Source organism: Oryx dammah, unplaced genomic scaffold (genome assembly GCF_014754425.2).
Source record: "Oryx dammah isolate SB20612 unplaced genomic scaffold, SCBI_Odam_1.1 HiC_scaffold_4, whole genome shotgun sequence".
Classification (NCBI taxonomy): Eukaryota; Metazoa; Chordata; class Mammalia; order Artiodactyla; family Bovidae; genus Oryx; species Oryx dammah.
In genome coordinates this window covers 26,689,598-26,714,962 of record NW_024070188.1, presented here as the reverse complement: position 1 = coordinate 26,714,962, position 25,365 = coordinate 26,689,598, and the positions used below count along the sequence as shown (strand labels likewise).

The window sequence follows — 25,365 nt, the reverse complement described above, 5'->3', positions numbered from 1 at the left end:
GCAGTGGAAGGGAGACTGATCTGAGCTTAATCCTATTTCTTTTTCTTTTTTGGCCTTCCCACGAGGCATATATAGGATCTTAATTCCCTGACCAGGGATCAGACTGATGTGCACTGCAGTGCAAGTATGGAGTCCTAACCATTGGGCTGCCAAAGAATTCCCTAATCCTAACGATTTTTGATCTTTATTCAGATAATTTTTTAAAAATGTGATGTGATCCTAGGGAGAGAATTTAAGAGATAACTCTTAGAAAAAAGACAAGGTCTATGGTGTGCCTTAGAAAGACTGAAGGAGAAAGGAGGCCAGAAGGCTTTTGGTAAAAGGGTTCTCTAGCCAGCATCACTAGCCTGAAAGAATCTTAATGACGAGAGGTTAGAAGAAGGTAGAATTTCCGTGGAAGGATCAGTCTTTTATCACTTTAAAAGTAAGGGCAAAATCAGGATGCTAAGTAAGAACTAATAATGCTCCAGTGTCATTATCAAATTACCCAGAATCCTAGTGATTTAAATAATACTATCTGAAATTATCCCTTCCTATTTTAAGACGAAGTCTATCTTAAACTTCAAAAATTCAGCCTTAATTGAACTAGCCTTTTGCTGGGTGCATTTGTTCATTTTCGACTATTTTTCTAAATTCATGCAGTTCAGCTGTTGACTAGAAACTCCATAACCCACACCTGTCTATCTGCATGTACATTCAGCTGATGGGTGATTTTATCACCAGATGAATCCAGGGGTAAGTTTAGAAGAGTATGTATCACCTCCTCCCTTAAAAAAAAATAAATGAAAACATGGAAACTCAATGATGCCTCAGAAAAGCATTAACCACAACCAGGGGTCTGCATCTGTGGAGACCTTGCTACCACTTTGTACCTTCAAAGTGCTGTCCTGAAGCATTAGGCAGCCATGCAGGCATGCTAGGGACCACAGCGGAGCCTTCCCGAGCCATCCCGACCAGAGTAGAGGCAGTCTACTTCCTTCAGAGATGGGCCAGGTCTTAACAGTTCACAGTCCACTGTGTTCATCCAACCTAGCCAGGAACCAGGGGTCTGAGGGAGTGGTAACCTTGGTGTGCCAAGAATGAGCCTCCAAGAAAGCTGTTCAGAATCATATTTGGATTTGGGTGGAATGAATAAACATTAAATCAGCAGATTAAGCATCTTTCATAGTTCAAGAAGGACAAGAATAATTTTTGATAATTTGAGAACTGTCTGGCATGGATATTATTATCAGGGTCACTAATAACTTCAAGGTATGTAAAAGCCCTAATGATTTATTTTTTAAGATTAAGTTCATTTTAACTTCTATAATTTAGGGTTATTTGAAAGAAAGTGAAGTCGCTCAGTCATGTCCGACTCTTTGCCACCCCGTGGAGTACAGCCCACCAGGCTCCTCTGTCCATGGGATTTTCCAGGCAAGAATACTGGAGTAGGTTGCCATTTCCTTCAGCCAGGGGATCTTCCCAACCCAGGGATTGAACCCAGCTCTCCTGCATTGCAGGCAGATGCTTTAACCTCTGAGCTACCGGGGAAGCATCTAAATCCAGATTGGTTTTGACAGATAATTCCTCTGAAACATTTTGCCAAATCTCCTCTAAACAATACTGTGTCAAGGATGAACCTTGTTTTAATCAAAGGAAAATTATTTTTGGAAAAAACAAACAGAGAAAAATAATCAGGTCTTAAGAATTTTTAGAGTTAGAAAATGTTTTCCAAATCAGGGGTTTCCAAGCCATCAGCTACCTTCCTTCCTTTAGAACTCGTCTTTTTCTACCCCTTGGTGGCTGTTAAATAAGTTCCTGGAAACTCTTCCCTTTCTCAGTCTTGACTTTTATGTGTCTTAGTAGTGCCGTGTGTGATTACTGGCACCATGGAAACCCATCTCAATGAAATGGAAAGACTGGCCGTTTAAAAAAACAAACAGAGCCAGCTGCCCATGCCTCCTAGAGTCCTGGCAGGCCAAAGGTCTGCCCTCCACTGGGTTAGCTTCTGGGGAGGCAGGCAGTACCCATGCCACGCTTTAATCGCAACAGGAACCTTATTAGTAGAGACAGTGGGCTGCCTAAGATATTAGCCCTTAAAAATGTTGGCAGGCAAGGAGATTCTGTGTTTTCACTTCAAGTATATCTTGGAGCTGTTTTACTTCAAAGCACAGTTGATCAGATTTAACATGTTAAAATGATATTTTGAGGCTGCCCTAATCAGCACTTGTCTTAATGGCTGTTAAGTCCTATTTCAATATTAAATGATGTAAAGGGATTAATTTTATGTACCCAAATCTGTAGGCTTAGTTTTCTGCTATCTGTAGTCACCTCACTGGACTTGCTGGTGTACTGTACTCATGTAAAACTTTCTCAGGGAATGCCCTGCAGTGCTGACTTACTTTCTGAGCAAAAACAAAGATGAAGAAAACACAATTATTGTAAAAAAGAAAGAAAAAAACAAACCAAACCCTCAATCCATTCAGATTTCTGTTCATCGTTCTTTGAAGTCAAAGGGTAGTTTAAAGTTTTGATTTGCAACAAAATCTGAGATTATCCATTAACTACTCTAGCAGCCTTCTGCTACCTTTCAAATGTACATGCAATTTTTAAAGGGACCAGGCTTTTGTGTTTGCCTTTATAAAAAAAGTATATTTAAGTAGAATACACTTAAATACTCCATCTTAAAGAGTTATGGAGTAGCTTTTCGGGTGTTGAAAGGATGTGTTCTTAGAAATTAAATTGCATGCAAGGAAGAAGCAACAAGCTGAACCTGCTAATCTCAGGTTAGAAGAGATTAACTTGCTCAGGAAGAGCAAGAGAGCGGAAGTGCTCGGAACTCATCATCCCTGTGGGGAAGTAGGAAGCTGGAGAAATTCTGAATTCCACAGCCCCTGAAAATATGGTGCAGCATTTATTATCCCGTTTTTGAAGGTACTGTGTAAATGTAAATGATATGGGTCCCTTGTCCCCACCAACAGGAGTGCAACAGGACTACCTGTTGTCTGCCTCCTCAGCTTGGTGGTGTGGATCTGATGAGGAGGGCAGAGGATCGGGGAATGAGATGCCCACAGACAAGGACAGGTAATGACTGCTGCCTGGAATCTGTTCTCTCCCAAAGGGCATAGTAACTGCAACAACAGTGGGTGATAAATAGGGTTTTGTTTTTCCCCTCAGTTCTGCAGAGGCAAGTTGTTCCATTAGTCCCATAGCCTGCAGTGCTCTCCTGGGCCTGTTTTTATCCTGCTTTCCTGGCCTTCCTGAAATACTGCCTCTGTTAGCACTTGCTACTTGAGTCAGTCAGCTGTTACTACAAGTCTGCTGTCAGAAGTAAAGTTGTTTTTGTTTTACATCTTCAGTAGTTTTCCTCCTTTAACTGCTGTCCCCTAATGATACATAATTTAACTTGTATGTACCAAAGTTTTTTTTTTTTCAAAGTTTTATCTTTTTGTAATAAATTATGTAAAAGATATTAAATGAAGACCACTCATCCCCTTAAAATGGTGCTGGTGGAGGGGAGGACAGTGAGGCTAATAACTGTTTATCACATGGCCAGATAACACGCAATCTTAGAAAGCAGTACTGTAGGTGATTATTGGACTTTTTCTTTTTTTCCCCACACTGCCAGCCTTGTGGGATCTTATTAATAGTTCCCTAACCATATATCGAACCCAGGTGGTCAGCACCAAGTCCTAATCACTGGACTGCCAGGGAATTCCCTAGTTATTGCCTCTTTTGGACCAGTGGGCTCCTTGTTTTCCAGCTGCGTAGCGTCACTGGATTTCAGGGGCTTCCATAGATAAAGTGAGTTGGGGCTTCCGTAGATAAAGTGATGACCCTTCTGTTGGGCCATCTGTCGTGAAACCATTCGTCGAGGAGAAGCTTGAGTTTCTAGTGCACTGCGTCAGCTGTATTGGAGCTGGTTTCACACGGTGGCTGCCTGCTGAGCTTCCTGCACAGTTGACTCTCTGAGCCAGAAGACTCAGCCTGGCTTCTCAGTGATGTTTCAGTGTCTGTAACTGTGGCTCCCCTGTTGGGAAGAGGTGAGAGGGGGAGAAGCCAGGCTGAGGCCAACGCCGTGAGAGGGTCACTTTCTTGGGCACTGGCTCTGGGCTTTAGCGAGTGGGGAGGAACTTCTCCCTTCACTTGGCTGATCAGAATCGTGTCCTCCATGGAGAGAGGCTGAATCGCTCTTTACTTGAAGGTGGGGATGGATAGGAGGGAAGGAAGTAAACCGTGAGCTCGTGTGTGGATAAGGAGTGAGAAGCTAGGATGGGATTTAAGTTCTTGGTTATCTTTGGATAACAAAACAAAAAGAGGGTTTCACCGAATTCATGAAGTTCATGACTGATGAAGTTCGGTTGTTGCTGGAATGATGAAAAATGTTGCAAGAGCAGGCTCTGGTCATCCCTGAGAGGTGCGCAGCCCTGGAGTAAACACATGTCAGAATAGAAACAGAAGACGAGTCCCTGCCCTAAAGGCACTTCCACATTTGGATAAAGTCGGTTTTAAAACCACTGTTCTAAAAATGATGTTAGTCCCTGTTGAAGTGAAACGTTAGGTCACTCAGTTGTGTCCGACTCTTTGCGACCCCATGGACTATAGCCTGCCAGGCTTCTCTGTCCATGAAATTCTCCAGGCAGGAATACTGGAGTGGGTTGCCATGCCCTCCTCCAGGGGATCTTCCTGACCCAGGGATCAAACCCAGGTCTCTAGCATTGCAGGCAGACTTTACCGACGAAGCCACTGGTGAAGCCCATCCCCTGTGTAGGTAATGGCTTCTAATAAGAGCTTTGTATTGGTTTAAATAAGTTAGGTTAAATATGGGAATATCTGGTCAACATTTTCATGTCCCAACCCATGTGACTCTTATTGGAAATACCAGTTTTGCCAGTACTTGTGCCTTCTGCTAAACTCAACTGTGTGCCAGTCTCCAGAGGATGAAGAATGGGTGGGGATTCCGGGAATAGTTGCAGCAGCAGTGGGGGACCCAGGCTGGTAGAATACACCAGCTCTCCCGCGGGCTGTTTCCTCAATGAGGAAGGATCTGTCGGACCAATAGATGCCGCCTCCCCAGATGCTGTTCTCTAGTTCCCTTACTTCCTGCCCAAACAAAACCAAAAGACAAATAAAATAAACCACAGCTTAACTTTGAAAATTTTGGCCGAGGGTAGGAAAGGAGGTATTAGAAGCTGAAGTTCTTGCTTTATTTCAACAACAACAAAATTCAATGAAATAAGGCCCGTTATAGCTGAGGAAGTAAGTTTCCACTTAAGCATAATTTGAACTTACCAAATTTACCATTATTTCACAAGAACCCCAAACATTTATCCTCATTATTCCTTTTAAGGATTACAAAGTGTAGAGCAGGGGGAAGAAAAATAAACCACTAATAAAGGATAATAGTTTGGCAGGCATGTGTTCTTAGTTTCATCAAAAGAATGACTAGCATATTCAGTCTGGTTTGAATACTAAAGAATGTCTCTTAAAAAATTATACTAGATCCTTTGAGTGATTCCTAAAGTGGATTAATACATGAGAGTCTGAATTCAAATTCCAAATAAAGCTGATGAATTCCCATAATTATATCTCACCTGCCTCAGATCAGGTTATTCATTATCTTCAGAATTGAGGTGGAATCCATCTCTGATAAGGACCTGGAGGAATTTGTTAGTTTGAAGTCACTTTTATCAACAGCTGTTTTATCTTTGTGTCCACAAGGGAATTTCTTAGACCAGCACTCTTCAACAGAAATATAATGCAAGACACATGTCACTTAAAATTTTCTTCTCATATTTTTAAAAGTTAAACAGAAAAAAAAGAAAAAAGACCTCAGAAATCAAATGTTTTCATAATATATTTTATTTAGCCAGTATAGCCAAAGTATTATTCCAACAAAGAATTGGTATTTTGAAATTATTGAGATATTTTACATTTTTTTTCCACTAAGGTTTCTAAATTTTCTCTGTGTTTTACACTTAAAGCACATCTCAGTTCAAAGTAGCCACATTTCCGACGTGGGTGCATGAGGAGGCAGCTGGAGGTGAGGCTTCATCTGACAAACCAGGAGTCTGAGCTTTACCCTGAAGGCTGTAAGGCCACGGTGGTGGAGCAGTGTTTTTAAAATTTTGAACTTCATCTGGTGGTCTCAGGGAGTGCAGGTTAGAGATTTAGGAGTGAGGGCTCTGGCCCGTGGCACGTTCAGGCGGGTATAGGGATCCAGGGGAGGAGTGATCGCCCAAAGTAAAACCAGTGTGGGGAGCGTGGACCAAGGGAGGCTGTGTGAGAGGTTTGGGAGGACAGATCATGGGAACCGGATGGTGGCTACTGGATTTGAAGGGAGGGGGTGGTCTAGGATGGTCGTCCAGTTTTTACCTGGGTGGCTGGGTCAACAGCAGTGCTGGTGGCTGAAAGGGAAGGAGGAAGGTCGTGAGCCCGCCAGGCTCCTCTGTCCGTGGGATTCTCCAGGCAAGAATGCTGGGGTGGGTTGCCGTGCCCTCCTCCAGGGGATCTTTCTGACCCAGGGGTAGAGCCCAGGTCTCTTCCTATCTCCTACACTGGCAGGCAGGTTCTTTACCACTAGCGCCACCTATGACGCCAGAAGGGCTGGGGAGGGCACTCAGTACTTAAGGCTAGGCAGAAACCCAAAGGGGATGTAAAGGTTAGGTAATCAAGGACAGCTTTATGGGAAAGGCGGGACTTGGGCAGAGTCCTAGGGAACCAGGAGAAGCGGCAGCAAAAATGTAGACAGATGAGAAGGTGTTGGACGTGTCTAAGTGACACCGTGATTAAACCTTCCTGCTGGGCCAGATGAGATCAAAGCTGTAGACGTGTTTGGCACACATGGGGTTAGATCACGCAGTGTTCTAAATTTAAGATAGATGCCAACATTTCCACACAAAAAATCCAAATTTCTGACTTTTTTTTTTAAATAAAAGGCAGCCAGGAGGTTGATTTGGCAGTGCAGGAGGTCCTACACAGTAATGATGGCACTGAGTATACGCAGCCCCTCTCCAGAAAGTCTCTTTTATTATTCTTTTCTGCTGTTTACCCGAATCCTGTGGACATTTGAGTTTTCTGAGTCAAGGATTGGTAGGTGATACAGTTACAGAGATAGATCAGTGACAGATTATGGAGGGCTTTTAATACCAAAGTAAGGTGTATAAATGTAGTCAGCTGATGTATAAGGGGTTGATGAGACTGAAGCCATGTTCAGGAGAGCTGCTCTGTTCTGGTGGTTGGGTATTTATTTATTTGGCTGCGCCAGGTCTTAACTGTGGCATGTGGTATCTTCATGTGGGATAGGTCCCTGTGTAGCATGTGGAATCTAGTTCCCTGACCAGGGATCGAACCTGGGCCCCTGGCGTTGGGAACACAGCGTCTTAGCCACTGGCCATCTCCTTGTAGAGTTATCCTGGACCACTGTGAAAATACAAAAGTGAGGGAGAACAGTTAACCAGTTTTGAAAGGGAAAAGAGAGATGTGATGGTGTTGGTTACCCAAGTAGGCCTAAAACTGCAAAATGGAGGTCTTCTCAGGTAGTGTCGTCCAGAAAGGCTGCAAGTGCCACAAGCAGACCATCTGGGCCAGTGTGCTTTCTGGGAAACTGGCTTTGTGGGCTTTCAGAATTCAGGCCAGTGTTTGGTGTAGGGGACAGTGAGTCTGAGTGTTTGAAACAACTGTTTGATATCATCACTCTGTGATTGCAGAGAAAGCAGTGGAAGTACAGACATGCCTTTTCTCCTTGCCATGAGCACAGACAGGTGAGCATGAGAAAGTGGTGGTGCTGAGCAAGGAGTGGAAGGCGTGGGACTTGGGGGCTGTGGGAGCAAAGCTTGTATTAGACAGTGGGCGCTGAGCCACGGGTTCTGTATAGCACCCAGTATAGCACCTGCTAGCCACACTCCTTTTGAAGCAGTCAGGTTGTAGATCTGCAGTCACTGTTCTAAGTAGACTGTACATGGAGGGAAGGCTTCTTTAGCAAGAAGGCTAAAATTAATATCACTCTTAACTGTGAGTCAGGCCCTAAGTTCTTTACATAGATATTTAATCCTTACAAGCACCTTCTTGAAGTACTAGTGCTGTCTCCATTTTACAGACAAGGAAGCTGAGGCCCTAGAGGTTAAGAACTTGACTAAGGTCATAGGGCTAACAAGGGATGGAAACAGGACTTAAATGCAGACAATCTCTCATGCCTTTCTTTTCACCACTGTGTTAAGCCGCTTCTGTATTTTTATCTGTTCTGATGCCACACAAACAGGCAGATCCTCAGATAGAGAGCCTTATGCTTTTATCCTGGAAGCTCCGGTGTAACTTACTTCAGTTTGGTTTAGGTCCTCCTAGAAGAGATGAGACTCCAGAATCGAGCCTTCAAACTGGCTTTCAGGGGAGCAGATGATGGGCTGGGTCCTTGGGTGACCTTGTGGCGTGGTGTGTTCAAAGGTCTCTTCTCTTCCTTTAGCTCATGGCCCAATGATAACTGATAAAGGGTGTGCTGCTTACCTTTTATTAAAAATGTTTGTAAAGCTCTCTTATAAAACTTCTTATTTATACAAGCTAAACCACGTTGTGTTTTCTTCAGGTGTTCTCATGAAAAATTATCATAGACAAATTTTTATAGAAATTTGACTTTGGAAAGAGAGTCTATTACATGTACAAAAAAAGGCATTTGTACAAAGCCTCAAAACTTGTCAAGTTTTCCTACCACATTTAGTGTGGCTTCTTTCTCTTTGGCCTACAGATGAAACATGTGAATGAAAAGTTTCCAGATGAGAAGAATAAAGAGGTGGTTCTCATGTGCATCGGCATCACTTCAGGAGTCGGACGGCTGCTCTTCGGCCGGATCGCGGATTATGTGCCTGGAGTGAAGAAAATTTATCTCCAGGTACTTTCTTTTTTTTTTTTTTAAACATCTTGTACTATGTAAAGTTTAAAACCTCATTGATGAGCCTCCCATGTACCCATCCCACAGTGTCAAGCATTATTGCATTTCCAAAGAACTAAGAAGTATAGGGAAATGCCTTCAGGTCAGCCTCTGTGAGTGGAGACGGGCTTGTGGTGTTGCTTTGATTCTTTTTTTTTTTTTTTCCTACTTTGCTGTGCTGGGTCTTCTTGGTTGTGTGGGCTCTGCTCTTTGTTGAGGTGGCGCAGGCTTCTCGTTGCGGCGATGCCTCGTCACAGAGCACAGGCTCTGGGGTGTGCGGCTTTGGTGGTTGAGGCATGTGGACTCAGTGGTGGTGGTTCCCAGGCTCTCAAGCAGTTTCAACAGAAACTGCTCTGCGGCATGTGGGATCTTCCTGGACCAGGGATTGAACCTGTCCCCTCTGTGTTGGTAAGTGGATTCTTTACCACTGAGCCACCAGGGAAGCCCGTACAGGTACTTCCTTAATAAGCCTTTCTTCCTCTAGCAAATTTATCCTTGTCACCTAACGGCTCATATATGTACCTACTTATTTAAATTATTCTGTAAACATGAGAACTATTTTCTAGACCTTTTAACAAGCAGCTTTTAAAGGGCAAAATCAGTAATGAGGTCTGGGTTTTTTCTTTGGTTGTGCTGCACGGCATGTGGGATCTTAGTTCCCTGACCAGGGGTTGAACCAGTGCTCCGGTTTGCAGAGGGCGCTCCGAGTCTTGACCACTGCCAGGGTAGTCCAGAGTTTGGGGTTTTCAACATGAGAAATTGGGGAACAAACAATATTCTTTGTTCTGTCATGGAATTGCACCAAACCAGAATGGTTCTCTATCTTTTGCTTTTTCTAAGAATGCTTTATTTTTGACGTAGTTCTTATGGTCATGTGCCTTTTGCAGTACCCTGTGAAATTCAGGGATGTGCATGTCTTTTGAGTTTCTTCACTGCAGATTGCCCTCTGGGTGTTGTGGGCTGTGCTGTCCCGAGACCATGCTGTTGTTCACCTCACAAGTATTTAAGTGACTCCTCCGTGCCCGGTACTGTGCTAAACGCTACAGAGAAAACACCATCTGTGAGCTTTGTGACGAACGGTCTCTGGGTGAGACAGAGAAAGCCGTGTTGCAGCACAGTGGAGTAACGGGGCTCGGCGGGGCACAGAAGCACGGGCACGGAGCAGCTGAATCACTAGAGGGGGTCTGAGCAGGCTCCCCTGGCTGGCGGACTGTTGAGAGGTGACAGTTAAATAGATAAGGAAAACACAGAAGAGAGCTGCAAGCAGAGGAAGCCACATGGCCAAAGAGATGGAGATGTGGCCTTGTGTGCTGTGCCTGGGAAACAGCATGTGAGTGGACTAGAGAGAGAATAGTAGGTTGGCTGGCTGGCGAATAGGCGGGAGTCAGGTTGGGAAGGGCCTTTGTGAGCACAGAAGAGGCTAAGCTTGATCCTGAATCCACCAGGAGCCATTAAGGATTTTTTTATACAAGGGCGTGACAAGAGTTGTATTTTATAAAGCTTAACCTGGTAGCTGTGAAGGGTGAATACAGAGGAGAAGGGGCCAGGGTTCATCCAGTCACAAAAGGCTACATACTGTGTGGTTCCCTGTACCCCTGGGGTCCAGCATTGGCTGATCCAGGGACAGAAAGTGTAGATCAGTCGTTGCTGGTGGCTGAGCAAAGGAGGGTCTGGGGAGTAACTGCTACTGGCTGTGGGGTTTCTTTGGGGTGATGTAAATATTCTAACACTACACGGTAGTCTGTGATGGTCAGTGAACCAAGCGCGCCTTTCCTCCTTGCCCTGCCCTTCGAGGTGCGTGCCATCTTACACATGCAAACTCAGGGACAGAGGCTGCCTCCCTGTGGGGGTCTCTTTAGATCTAGGCTGTCAGCGCAGGAAGGAGTCTGGTCACATAGCTGGAAGGCTGGGAGAGCACTACCTTTGAAAGCATTTCTGTGTTACCATCATTCCCCTTTTTATTGACACCTTAACTGTGGGTATCTCTGTTGCGCGTTTAACAGAACAGTCTTGTTCTCAAGTGTCAAGGGAGCCCTCTAGTGGACATTTGTTGCCTTACAGACTTTGGGCTTCCTTTCATTTATTAAAAGAGTGGACAGGGAGGCCTGGCGTGCTGCAATTCATGGGGTCGCAAAGAGTCGAACACGACTGAGCGACTGAACTGAACTGAACTGTGCCCCAAGCACCAGCCCTGACCCTGGTGGGTGATACAAACATAAGACAGACATGGTCCTTGAGTTCCCAGAGCAAGACCTGAGGCAGGGAAAAGCTGGGCGTGCTTGGGAACTCAAGAAGACAGGGAGAGTGCCTGGGAAGAGGTTGGAAAGAGCAGGGCATGGGGAGAGGAGGGGCCAGATTAAACAGAGCCTTGGAATACACAGTGAGACATTTTACCTTAAGCATAGTAGGTCCTTGTTGGAGAATGACGTAATCTTGCATTTTGAAGTCAGCGTGGTTGCTCCGTGTGTGGAGGATTGAAGACTGCGAGGGAAGCGGGAGTGCAAGAGGGAGGGAGACCAGGGAGGCGATAGTACAGCGTCCAGGTTAGAGAGGATGGAGCCCAGACTGTGGTGACACGATGGGTGATGTCATGGCGTGTTTTATACATCAACGCTTTACTCCAAAACAACTTCGACTTTAGAAAGGTTTCCCCTCTAGAGGTGGGACAGTCGAGTCATCTACAACGTAACAGGGGGCAGATACGTTAGTAGTTCATGTAACAGAGGAAAGAAAACAGCCTTCGCTGACTTGGCCCACGTGCGGCCTACAGTTACACGGAAGTGAGTGCAGAATGAGTGGCTTCATTTTTGATGAAAGGTTGGCCACGGCCTGGCTGCTTTTAAATCGCATCTAGTTTTTTCCATCCAAATGTGGCACAGCGAGTGTCACACTGGTAGCACATGCTGAGTCACAGGCGAGGTGGCTGCAGCCCAGGGAGGCCCGTGGAGCAGAAGGCTGGCCGTGAGCTCCTGTGCTGCTGGGAGCCGCCAACAGCTCTCCCTGCTCTCTCCCCTGCTCCAACTCCCGAATGTTGTGTGGTTTTTGCTTCTTGGCTCTTCTCTGCTGTGATCAAGTCCAGCTCTGCCTGTCGGCTTATTCCTCCTCCCCCGCTGTCTCCCTGCCTGGCTGTTTGCCCTCTGGCCCCGCTGGAATGCTTCCGCAGCTTACCTTCCTCTCCTTCCTTTCGTGGATGCTGGGTTTTCTCAGACATGCCTGCTTCTTGCTTCTGTTACAGCTCAGCCTTGTCAGGGCAGTTCTCCTCCCTCCCTGTCTCTATGACACCAGTTCTGAGTGGCTTCTGGGCCCGGGACACAGTTTGCAGCATCCCATGTGGTCTGCTTTGAGGGCACAATCATCTTGGGTTTGGGGAGCCTGCAGAGCAGAAAAGCACAGACGCTAAAGTGAGATAGAGCTTGTCTCCAGATCCTGCAGAGGGCTGTGTGAGGATTCATGGTGACAGCTTATGTAAACTGCCTGCCCAGGGGGAATTACTAATAAATCCTTGCTTTTGTGAGATTTTAATATTGTACTAAATACTGAGGCAGATCCTGATTTGGTCTCAAGAAAGGAGACCTTGGTTTTTCTGATGTGGGGATCTTTGCTTATAGGTAAGAGAGTTTAGGAATATATCTTACACTTTTGCTAAAGAGTTCTGAATTTAAACTTCCAGCAAGGTCTTGGGTAACCGAGGATTTTCAGCCTAACAATTCTGAATACTGAGCAAAGAGGTGATCGAAATGTATTATATAGAATAATGATGGGTAAAGAGAATCTCTGCAGAGGTTCCCGGAGTACTTCATTAGGAGAGGGAAGACTGTCTTGGCATCTTCCCAGCCATCTTTCTTAACTTCACAGGCCTGTCTTTCTAGTCACCAGTACATTGTTGCAGATTTCTGTCTTTGCTGTGTACCTGTTTCAACAGTGTGAGTGTTTCACAGGTTTGCAAGTTGTAACTCTAATGAAAGAATCAAAAGCTTTGGATTAAGATCACTTTCCCATTGTGTCAGATCGCTCTGTGCCATAGACATACCAAAGAGTGGACATCATATCCATGTATGTAAGCAGACAAACCTCGATGAGTGCGCCCAGGAAAGGCCTGGGAGGACCATCAAATTATTGAGTGGTTATTCCTGACCAGGAGAGTGTGGGTTGAGGGGGGAGGTTGAAGGAAGACTTTCATTACTGTATACATTTTTCTACGGTTTGAATTGTCAGGAATATATTCATGAGTTACTTTTGAAATGGAGAAATGTTTTTTGTAATTTAGAAAAACGAAGGACTGTTAGATCCATCTTCCTCTGGAAGTCACTTCTGCTTGAAGTAGAATGAACTGAACTGCGTTGCCCAGTTTTGTTGTTGTTGCTGCTGGTTTTTGTTCCCTTTCGGTATTTTATGTTTTCTGAAAGATACCTTGGGATAAAAGGTATATGCTTTACCAAACATAAGCTGCTTCTACAATGGTTTCCAGATATTTAGCAGTTCCTCTGCCTGAACAAGGAATCAGACTGTGATTCTCTCTTCTCACCTGGGCTGTGGGATTGGGGCTGGTTCCTCCGCCAGGCAGAAATGTGGTGTTTATGTGCAGTAGGAAAGCTGAACAGACTTCTGGGCAAAGCAGTTCCACAGGACTGCGTGCTTTAGAAGAAGCTGGATGCTCAGCTGGTGCCCTAGACACTTCCCTTTGGTGTGGTGGACCTGAAGACCACTGCTGCCAACTAGTGGGTTTCTAGCCAGAGGCTCTGAGAGTCTGCAAACTTGATATTGAATAAATTCATACGAGCAACACTTGTTTCTAACTATGGCCAGGAGAATATAAATTAATATAATTTGCATCTGCCTCTGAAAGTGCCTTCTGCTTATTCGGGTGCAGCTCATTTTTTCCTCTTCTGTCATTATGCTTAGATTTCTGAGCAAAACTTCCACTGACATTTCCTCCAAAAATGTTCTTTGTGACAGAAATGGGAACTGTAATAGCAAGGACTTTTTTTGTTGTTCTTAGGTACATAAACTAACTAAAACAGGGGGTTATTCTTCTAGAGATTGTAATATTATGACAGAAGATATTTACTGTACAGTTTTAAGAAGCAGAAGCAAGAAAGACATCTCAAAAGTCAATGTCTCATTAAATGAGACCCATTCTAGGCTCAGTGCTGGAGCCTAGAAAAGGGTTAGGAACCTTTGAAGCTCTTTTTAAAATCTAACCAGAGCTACTGTGTTTGGGGTGGAAAAAAAAGATTGTAATACTAAACTGCTCACCTTTCACACTGGGGGCTTGTATCTACAGATCAGTGGGTATTTGGGGAAGTGATGAACTTCCTACACGCACAGTGCACTAAACCTTGGTCTGTGCGAATTGTGGGTGGAGTGTTCCTGACTGTGGGGAATAGGTATATCCTTGTCTGCTTAGCCTGCTACCTCTGAACTTAGCTACATTTAGGGTAGTTACACCTGCTGAGAAACAGCAGCATTTCTCAGTACTATTTAGCTGCAAATAAGGCAGAAGTAGCCAGGTATTTTCTGAGATACTAAAGAATAAGTGGGTAAATTTCTATCAATTTAATTCTTAAAGAAAAACCAAGAAATTTTACTTTAAATAACAACTAAAAAATTTTATTTAACAATTATTGTTAAAATTTAACAGTTTTAAATACTGTCAAATAGTTGAAAAAGAGAATATAAATGAATATAATTTCAATTAAGAAAAGGAGAGCTTGTAGTCAGGTAAAGTATTAAGAAGTAATAATGTGCTCAAATATATAATAATAAACTTGAAACTCTTATATGAATGATTTCTTAAAAAACTGAACAAAGAATAAAAATTTGAAGGGGCCAAGAATGAATAGAAAAATCAGGATAAGCACTCTAAGTGCCTGGGTCTCGTGTTAAGTGAATCAGGTTCAAGAAAACATTTGTTTATTCAGCAAAACTGACTTTGTGCTATAAGCTTTCAACATTCACTCTGGTTGTCTTATCTTGCAGGAGATTTGTACTGAACAAAATATGAAAAGAAAGGAAGTGCATTCTGAGCTAACCTAGTAGAAGTACAGTGGTGTGGTTGGGCATTAAATCCATTGGATCTGGCCCTGTGATGGCCTAACATTTTATGCCAGGTTTGCTGGAATTTTATCTCCTTTGTGTTTGTAGATAAACTAAAACTGTATCTAATATATAATATTAGGATTGGTCTGATTAGTTTTCAATAACAATAACTCCTTAACTCTAGATGGTAGATGGGAAGCATCGGGAAGGCTTTCTGCCAGGGTCACAGAGGTCTGGACCCAGGCCTGTCCTCTGGGCCTTAGTTCTTTCCAGCCTTAAGGCTGCAAGCCCAGTGCTTAGCCAGTCTGTGTCTGTTAGTCACTCAGTTGTGTCCGACTCTTTGCAAGCCCATGGAATGTAGCCCGCCAGGCTCCTCTGTCCATGGAATTCTCCAGGCAAGAATACTAGAGTGAGTTGCCATTTCGTCCTCCAGGGGATCTTCCCAACCCAGGGATTGAACCCAGGTCTCCTGAATTGCAGGCAGATTCTTTATCATCTGAGCCACCAGGGAAGCCCAAAGCACTAAGTGGCACTAAGGAATTATGCTTCCACTTTAATGGAAATTGGATGTGAGGAAAAGATGTTTAAGTAGAGCATAAACAATCAGAATGTGGAGATCAAGTTCTTTAGGAAAAAATGTGAAGTGCCAGACTTCTTTTTCAAATAGCCAACTCTGAGTCTTAAACTAATTCTACCATAAAGCCATATTTACTCAGCTATATAATACAGTGGTGTCAGAAAAGAAACCAACTTGGATTTTTTCTTTTTTCCTGGCCTCACTGAGTGGCATGTGGGATTGTAATCCCCTGACCAGGAAGCAAACCTGTGCCCCCTGCATTGGGAACACAGAGCCTTAACCACTAGACCGCCAGAGAAGTCCAAACATGGAGTTTAAAGTCTTCTTCAAGAGTGTTTCTGATTGTGGGGTCAGTGGATGACACATGTCAGAGTCGCCTGGGGAGCTTGTGAAAACCACCGTTGGGGGTCCCTTGTCTTCAGGTGATCCTGCTGTGCACTGTGGTGGTAGGGGCTGCCCCGAGGCCCTGCCAAGCTTGGTGTCCCCCAGTGAGCCCTGGGCAAACAGAGCAGATGAAGGTGGAGATCCAGAGTGCTGCTCTCTGTGGCCTCTCCCTTCCTTCCCTGCCCCGCTGTCATCAGAGGGAGCCCTCTAGGAACTGTTCCATTGCCCTGCTACTTACTGCCCAGGCAGGCCATGGCTTCCAGGCTGGCTCCACCCGGGGTTAGTAAACCTCCCAGCATCACTCGCTTCATCTGTAAAATGGGGAAGATATTAGGGCTCACCTCATAAAGTCACCACCTAAAGTCCTTAGAACAATGCCTGCATTTCATAGGCATTCAATAAATGATAGTTTCTGTTATATGCATACTTTTAAAAAAGCTGATTCTTTTTAAAACATCTATTCCAGCTAATGAGTGAATGATATAATTTTAGTTGTTCGCCTAAAGAATTGAATTGTCCGCTCCTTCCTTTTCTGTGCCCACCATGCTTTGAATATACAACTGGAACATCTAGAATACCTCTTGTGTACTTATTTACATAGTCATCTCTTCATAACCCAAGGGTACGGACCAGGCGTTATTCACATAGCACAGTACATAGAACAGAGCACAGGAGCTGCCCAAAGGCAGGGAAATTCAGTGTTTGATTCTGTTCGTTATTCTAACAAACTGGAAGCTCTGTGAGGTGAAGGATAGGTCTGGCTGGCATATTTTCACTGTGTAGAGGACTGATGCCAGTAAAAGGCAAATAATTTCAAACATAAAATTTCTAAATCATACGTTGGATGAGTGAATTTGAGCTGATATTCAAAGAACAAATACATAATGAGCACTGACCAGGTACAAGATCCTTAAACATTATATGTAGGGCCAAAGATGGCTTTCGTACAGATTCTGATCTCCAAGAGCTTACCGCTGGGAAAGTAAGTATATAGAAACCCTTACTTTTTTCTTGTCCCTTAATGGAAATACTGAGAAAGTGAGAGGGGAATTCAGGGAAGATGATTGTGGGAGTTGATTATGTATATAAAATCAAGGCGAAGTGGGCTGGGGAGGTGACTAACCGGTAACGGCTTAAAAGCCCTACGCATGTCGTGCAGTAACTGTGACGCTCCCTTGTTCCGAGCGCGGCACTGACACTGTGTGCCCGTCCCAGGTCCTGTCCTTTCTCTTCATCGGTCTGATGTCCATGATGATCCCCTTGTGCAACGTCTTTGGGGGCCTCATTGCTGTCTGCCTCATCATGGGTCTCTTCGATGGATGCTTCATTTCCATTATGGCCCCCATTGCCTTTGAGTTGGTTGGTGCCCAGGACGTCTCCCAAGCAATTGGATTTCTGCTCGGATTCATGTCTATACCCATGACAGTGGGCCCACCCATTGCAGGTAAATATCATTGTCCTAGCATTGTCTACTGTTGGTCCTGAGTCTCACATGTTAAATATATTATGATTTATTGGTCTCTGGTGTCTTGCTCTTGTATATGCCTTATCTATAACCTTTTTACCAAGACCAGCAGATGGTATGTTGGAAAAATTTGCTGATGAGTCCTCTTACTCTTATTGATATCTTAAACACCTGCTGAAATGTATAGCAGTTAGCGTCTAGACTTGAAGACTTAAGAGTTCCTATGTTAGGAAGTGTTTTGGAGGAGTAGGAAATGTGATTTCTTTCTATCAAGAGGTGAAGATTCTGAAAGATTTCTAAATACGTATGAATTGTGTAAGAGATCACAGCCCTCCTTGAGAAATAGTTAAATGAAAAGTAACACTTAACAGGAGAACCCAAATGCCTGTCAGTAGATGAATGGGTAAACAAAATGTGCTATATCCATACAGCGGGGTTCTTCGGCCATAGAAAGGAATAAGTATCATACTGGTACGCACCACCAGGTGGATGAACCTCAGACATTATGCTAAGTGTGAAAGAAGCCAAATACAAAAGGTCACGTATTATTCCACTTATGTGAAATAGCCAGAATAAATTCAGAGACAGAACAGATGGGAGGGGATGGAGGGAAGGGGGATTAGGGAGGAACTGCATATTGGGTGTGGACTCGGTGTGGACTCTTCTTCTGGTATGATGAAAATATTTTGGAACTAGAGAGTGGTGGTGGTACAACGTTGTAGATATACCAGATGCCACTAAAATGGTTAATTTTATGTTATGCGAATTTTACCTTTAGAAATCTGAATGATGGTATAAAGTTGTCTCATGTTCAGTATTAACTGGGTACTACTATAAATTATAAGATTTGATATAAATATTAGGAAATTTAAATGTATGTACTAGCATCTGTCTTGTATGTGAGTGGCTCAGTGAAAGTTCAGTTCAATTCATTCTCATATTCAGGACCACACATATCAGCAAATTTGCCAGTTGGGAACCTAGTCATGAATCAGGCAAGCAGAACCACTACTGAGCAGACGAAGTGAAATATCAGCTCTAAAAATCACCGTCTCCTTGTAGGAGACCCCTCCAGTCCTTCCCCTCTCTCCCAGTCAACAACCTGTTTTTACATCTTACGTGTTTAGTTAGGGTTTCCAAGTCCACAGCAAGTTATAGGAAGCACTTTAGTAGAAGTGGTGTTTCTGTCTGCCACTGGAAGTGACTATAACAGATCAAGAATGAAGGGGGTAACAGGAAATTCCGAAAGTGGGCAGAAAAACCCCAGGAGGTTCTAGGGATTACAGTATTACAGCCAAACGTAATCTGTGTTCATAAGGATGCAAGGTTCAGTTATACATGGAATATTCTCATTCAGATAGGAAATACATATATTTAGATATACTGTATGTTTTAGGTTTCTATTTGGAATGACTGTACACTTTTTTTTTTTTCCTCCCAATGTGTTGGTATTTACCTGAACAAATCCTCACCTGTTTATTTCGCAGAGTCAGATACTCATTACAATGTGTTCCTGGAACATTTCTGGTCACTTAGGTTGTACAGTAAATGTCTGAAGCACTAAGATAACTTTCAAAATCTGGATTTTGTTAGCAAGATTGAAATGAGGAGTACTCTGACAGTTTTCAGAAGCCCAGCCCTAGGATCTATTAGAACACCACATCTGTATTCTTCCATTTTCCCCTCAGGTGCTGACAAACCTTAGTATCTTTCCAAAATGTATTTAACAATGGAACTTTTTCATCCTCTTCGATTTATAATTTTTCATGATTTTGGATTATAATTTTAAGTAACTTCATGTTATTTCATAAACAGGCCCAAGAAAAGTCTGAAAATGTAAACATTTTGAAGCCTGTGCGTATGACAGAGGTTTCAGCTTGGTGGACCGTCCACCTTTAGCCGAAACAGGACCTTAACACCGTGTGTCAGAAATACCCAAATGGCCTCTGAAAGGTTTTGAGCAAGCCAAAGCTTGACTGCACGTGTTCTGTCCATGTAACATCTTGGTAGGAAGACCCAGAAGCCTGTCACAGATTTGCAAGATTAAAGAAATGACATCTTTTCTTTCCTATCAGAAAAGGTTTATCTTTCAGACCCATTTCCTTAAAAATGTCTGCTCTCTGAGGTGTCTGCATTAGCCTGCTGGGATGAAGATACTAGGTTGGCAGTAGGGCACCAGGGTGACTAATCTGAGACCCCAACAGTCATACTTGTTGTCTCTTGGTGACAGTTTTTTCCCTTCCCAGGGTTACTCCACGGCAAGCGGGACTCCTATGATATGGCATTCTACCTCGCTGGAATCCCTCCCCTTATTGGAGGTGCTGTCCTTTGTTTTATCCCATGGGTCCACAGTAAGAAGCAAGGAGAGGTCACTAAAACCACTGGAGGAGAAAAGATGGAGAAAATGCTGGCGAACCAGAACTCTCTATCAAGCTCATCTGCAATCTTTAAAAAGGAATCTGACTCTGTTATTTAATGTCTTATATACCTCCACCAGACTGGACTTGCTTTCAGAAACTGATGCAAGTTTTCCTTTTATATATGAATTGCAAATTTGTTATTTTTTTAATCACATCCTAGTAGCACAATAATTGGGAAGTAGAACCCTCATTACTACAAGAACCATTTGCTGCCAGTGAACAGCTAGCTGTCCGCTATTTCCGTGAGTCTGAGGGCAGAGACTCAGACTCAGTTTTCATGTACAAGAAAACCTGTCTGAAAGTCAACTATTATGAGAATATGAGGCTATCTCAGTAAAAAAGCAGCTTCCGAAACTGTGAATGCTATTTAGCTTGTACAAATACTTAAAAATACCTCAAGCTATACTGAAAGGGTTGTGGTTTGATTAGGACTGGAAATATCATTTGTTGTTTCACATTGGTGTTTTTAGTTTTGGTATCTCTGTTTTAATTTCTTCTGCTATTTGGAAAGTTCTTACAAAATTTAAGCCTGGATTCTAGATAATATCAGATCGACACAGATTTCAAGCCAGTGTAAAAATTGTTTGCCTGCTGTTAAATAAGCTATGAAAGTAAGTTATTCTGACTTGCTCCAGTGTCAAGGGACCTTCTTGGAGCAGGTGCTGACAAGGTATTCAGAATCAATTTGTGAGATGAACAGGATACTGTTCATAAGGGCAAAACAGTTCAGAAATCAGACATTTCTTCCATTTACATTTTCTCCCTTTGGATTTGCAGTGTGTTTTACTCAAGTTGCCAGAAACACCCCAGATTTCTGAATTGTTTAAGTTGTAACAGTAAAATAGAATGACTGAAAGATATTCTAGCAATTTTAGCTTAGAATTTTTCTGACTTCTGAATTTGTTGCACTAGGACCTGATATTTAAACGAGCATGTTATCAAGTTGCAGTTTTAGGCATAAATGGGGGAAAAAAGTCTATGAAGAAAATATCTATTTCTGCTAGAAAGAATTGCTCAAGTTGGTAAAACTTTCTGGCAAAAATTTGCATTCATATATATTTATCCTATTGTGTTCCCCTTTAACACTGCCTGTATTTTTTCTATTTATATATAAATATAAGAAAGCAATTAAAGTTTTAAAGATTTAAAGTTAAAACCAAAGTCATGACATGACCTTAAACTCCACTAAAAGAAAAAACAGGAATGGGTTCCTCATCCTGAAATTATATTTTAGTACGTTTGTTTCGTATTTAGGTCCTTAAAAGTTAATAATACACAAACTCATATTTAAATCCCCAATACATATGTATATTAGATCCTCCTCAAATGTGGCTTGCTCACCTGGGAAGATGCCATCGTTTTTATAAAGCCCCTTCAGGATCTACCTGTTCTTAAATTCTTTGTGCTGAGAGAAATGCAATCTCCCTACTTTTCTTTTCAGCTTGGATCGTTTGTGAAGGGCAAAGTCCTTCCCCTCCTGTCTCAAGCTGAGGATGGAGATGCCAGTAAAACAAATGGATTTGTAGTTGTTGGTGGGGGAGGAGGGCGCTCAAAAGGAAGAGCAAAGTGAGGCTGATAAGTAAACAACTAGAAAACCCAGTAACTTTTTCAATATCAGCTTTCTCATCTGCAACCTTGAAGGTTCAGTATAAACACTAAATATGTAATTTATTTATAATAGAACTTTAAACTATTTTGATCTTAGAGACATTCAGCAACTTACTACGCCAAATACACAGCTGCAACTTACTACTCCCAATACTTCTGCATTTCATATACAAAAGCTAAGAACAATCATCAAACCTGCCACTATAAAATACTTATTTTTTTCTACAGTTTCAACACAAACTCCTGACTACCCTGTGATTTTACAGAAAGAATAGATCTGAAAAACTTATTCTGTAAAGACCTTCAGAATGTTTTTCCTTTCATTATTTGGCTGATATTAGGGGGAAGAAAGTAATTATCTGAAACTCAGACTTGATCTTGTTTATTTTCCATAGTAAAAGAGCAACATGACAAGTATACTATAACTTAGATCTCAGACTATTGTGTTTGTGTATAATATTACACATATGTAGTTTCAGTCTAATGGAATGAATCAAACAGGATCAATAATGCTGAGAAGGGTCCACTAAAACAGAGAGTGCTGTGCTGTAGTAATATAAAGGTAAAGTATAGAAGATAAGATGCTAAATTACATAAAATGCATATTTAGTAATATGTTGTTTGGTACAAAAAGTTCTAAAAGTCTAAAATATACAGCCTAAGAAAAACATACCAGTATTCACAAAGATTTGTTTTAGACCAAGGAATGTTAATCTTTCAAACTAAGGCCTAAGTTCTAAAGACTGTTACTTAATTGCAGTAAAGTAACCTGATGGACATTTTGTGGTTGGTGTTGTTTAATCCAAGACACTTTTTTAAAAGAATAGATAAAATCTTTAAAGAACTCAGCAAATTCTCAAATTTAAGAAAGGTTCTGGCATTTGAGGCCAACAATATAAAAGAAGGGGAGCAGCCATTCCTCTTCACACACGGTCCGGATGGGATGTCACTGTAACAGGATGCCCAGGGAGCTCCCAGAAACATTCTGGTTAACGCTTACTGCAGTGCCTGATGCTGGGGTGCATCCATTTCGGTAATAATGAGCCACCCAGATGACTGATACTATTTTCAGAATTTATCTCTTTGATCACAGTTGCGATGCTTAGTCTATAGCCCTACCACAAGACCTGTAATTTCTCCTGAAAACTGCACAGTGCTTGCACTGAGCTTCAAATTCTATTCATAAATAGAAATAAGACTTCATTGTATTTCATGATCAGACATTATCTGTTTATACATGTCTGCAGATGATCCCATGGACTTTGTCCAAGTATGGGGGGAAAAAATTAATGCCATTAGCTTCAACTTCCCACACTTGTAAAGTAAATGTACACTTAGTTGTAAACATATGTTTACTTCTGGTAATTATACTCCTTTAACTGCACTTAACATTTAAATACGTGCCACTGTTATTTGTAAGCTGTCCCATGTTCAGATAACCTGATGATAAATAAGGCTGAATAGAAAATGTGTTAAGAGATCAGAGGTAGGCACCCTATAGCATGGGTGGGACTGAAGGCTTCCTGGTGGCAAACTTTCATGCCCTTTCATGCCTCTTTTTATACTGTCTTTATCATTCTTTCGCCCTTTCTTCCCTACATCCTTCAAAAACCTGCTGAAGAGTCAATGACTATCCTTGCTTAGTTCCACTGGTTGCTTAGCTGCAGTACTTACTGGGTCCTGGTGATTTCAGAGGATGGAACCCCATCCAATTTTGTGTAACCTAGAGAATGGCTTGCTCTCAGCTTTCAACTTAGAGTTCTAATGGTACACTGGAAAAAAAATTATAATGGGGGGGTAAGAAGTTTCATATAATTGTCAACTTTTGTGTTAGCATATAAAACTTTAAATATTTCAGGTAAATGCTTTGAGAGGAAAGTATGTCAAGTTCTAAACATATTTTCAGAGCATACTTTTTTTTTACTTTGATTTTCATATTCCATTAAAGTTTTGCTAAATTGTAGTCCTGAGAACATACCCTGGAGGATGCCTGGGTATCTAGTAGGCCTCTAGGATGCAGTCTCTCATGAATCTGCTTTAGGCCTGGGTTACAATTTATGGTGAATGGTATTAAGAGTAAGTTCCCAGCGTTTAGAGGTATGGGTAGAAAGTATGAGCAAATTAGCTCCAAAATTTAAAAATATGTGAATAATTTAAATACATATTTAAAACTATTCATGAGTTTTCAAACTGAAAACTTCATTGTTGCTGCAAGGAGGGAGCAAATAAGGTAGACAGCAGCAACAGACAGCTTCCAGGCTCACTGAGTGTATGACAGCTACAGCCATGTTTTACCACTTTACTTGTTGACAGACTCATGCTTTGTTTCAGAAACACACTGCAAATGATAGGTTACAATTTTCAAGAATAAAGGGCCAAATCCCCATAGCTAACTGTGAAGCCTGCACACAACATAGACTCATTATTAACAAACTACCATAAATACGGATTTTTATCAGATGACTGCTTAGGACCCATGAAACAATTCATTGCCACATCTCTGAATCACTCAAACCTTGGTATTTGGGATACAGTAGCCTGCTTTAGCTTTAAAAATTAATAATTTTAAAAAGTAAACATTAATTACCTTGGCCTCTATACATTCAAGGAAATTTCCCATGGTACTATTTTTTTTTTTTTGACAGATATAGAATAGGAGGCTACCTCATTTATGAAACAACGTTTCTGTTTTTTATTAGTATGCTGCAAAGACCATGAGAATGATATGAAACCTTTTCAAGTGCTTGATCATGACACTCAGCTTTGTCATGGCAGCCCACCTACCTCAGCTTTCGGGGTCTACCTAAAAACTCAGCGTAATCAATTCCTGCATAATCAGTGATTGAATGGTGATTCTGGAGACTAAAAGGCAAGGGAGTGTAGGCTGTTAAAGGGGGTTGAAATACCAGTAAAACAAAATGTGTTTTGTTCCTATAAATAGTATTTAAAAGGGAAAAAATGGAATATTAACTAATATGGCCCGTGGATAATCTGAAAAAGGAAAAAAAAAAAGATGAACCTTATAACCTGTATACAATAATGAACAGTTGGCTAAAATGCATAATGAATGGCTTGTACAAATTACACCGGCAGCTTGACGATGAGGTCCTGTTTTCATGTTTTCTTTGGCAGGAAGATGGATGATCACTGACTACAGATTGCATGCTTGTGCCTTAGCCGTATAGCTTCCATGTTAAACTCCTGTAAGAAGCACTCCTTTCCAAGTGGATCAGGGACTGTGGCAATGAGTTTTCATCTTACTGGAGTTTTTGAAAATGCTACCACTGAGTGTGGCGATAGTGTAGGGGTTAATCCACAAGTTCCCAATCTAATGAAAGAGGTTTCTTGCCTTTCAGTATGGTGGCCTATAAGAAGAGTATTTTGGAGTTCAATGTCACTAAGCATGCATGTGATATCACTATCTACACAAAACAACATTTAGAAATCAATATCAGATAATATTTTCAGTATCTGTTGGTTATTAAGAGTTAAATATGTGTGTTAAATATGTGTGTAAACACATAAACCTTTTCTGTTATCTTTACCAAATGTAATCTTCTATAGTAGGTTCTACAGTGCAAGGCAATGAGAGGTCAACATATCTGTCGTAATTTAGCCTATACTGGAATATTATTTCAGGGACCCAGGGTTTGTTATCCAGACTGCTGTATTCTCACCCCAGCCTAGGAGACCCAGGGTTTGTTATCAAGTGCTGTATTTTCACCCCAGCCTATGAACTGACTGTATTTGGTGCCTTTTTTTCCCTACCAGAGAAAGATTAGATCAGGATTGGTGCTAAATTTCATGTTCTTTGCAAAATAATTCTTTTCTTTTTAAATATATATAATTCAATAGGAAATATATATGTCTGGCAGTATTATGCATGTTACATTTTGTATATATATCTGAGGGAAAACCCCTCCTATAAAGGAATTATTGAGTTCAAATCTACTAAAAAATATGTAATTTT

The 25,365-nt window shown here is 42.0% G+C and overlaps 1 protein-coding gene and 1 long non-coding RNA gene across 2 annotated transcripts in view; one reads left to right on the top strand and one right to left on the bottom strand.

Moving 5' to 3' along the window:
- The window catches only part of SLC16A10 (solute carrier family 16 member 10), a 106,984-nt gene extending 87,141 nt beyond the window's left edge, over nucleotides 1-19,843 (top strand). Inside the window, exons 4-6 of the mRNA XM_040238487.1 lie at nucleotides 8,720-8,863; nucleotides 17,118-17,346; nucleotides 19,614-19,843. Of these exons, the coding sequence (XP_040094421.1) occupies nucleotides 8,720-8,863; nucleotides 17,118-17,346; nucleotides 19,614-19,843 (603 nt within the window). The remainder of the gene's footprint in view (nucleotides 1-8,719; nucleotides 8,864-17,117; nucleotides 17,347-19,613) is intronic.
- LOC120862498 overlaps nucleotides 5,821-25,365 on the bottom strand; it is a 33,516-nt gene continuing 13,971 nt past the window's right edge. Inside the window, exons 2-3 of the long non-coding RNA XR_005720787.1 lie at nucleotides 12,071-12,274; nucleotides 5,821-11,580 (exon numbers count right to left, since the gene is read on the bottom strand). This is a non-coding gene — a long non-coding RNA (uncharacterized LOC120862498). The remainder of the gene's footprint in view (nucleotides 11,581-12,070; nucleotides 12,275-25,365) is intronic.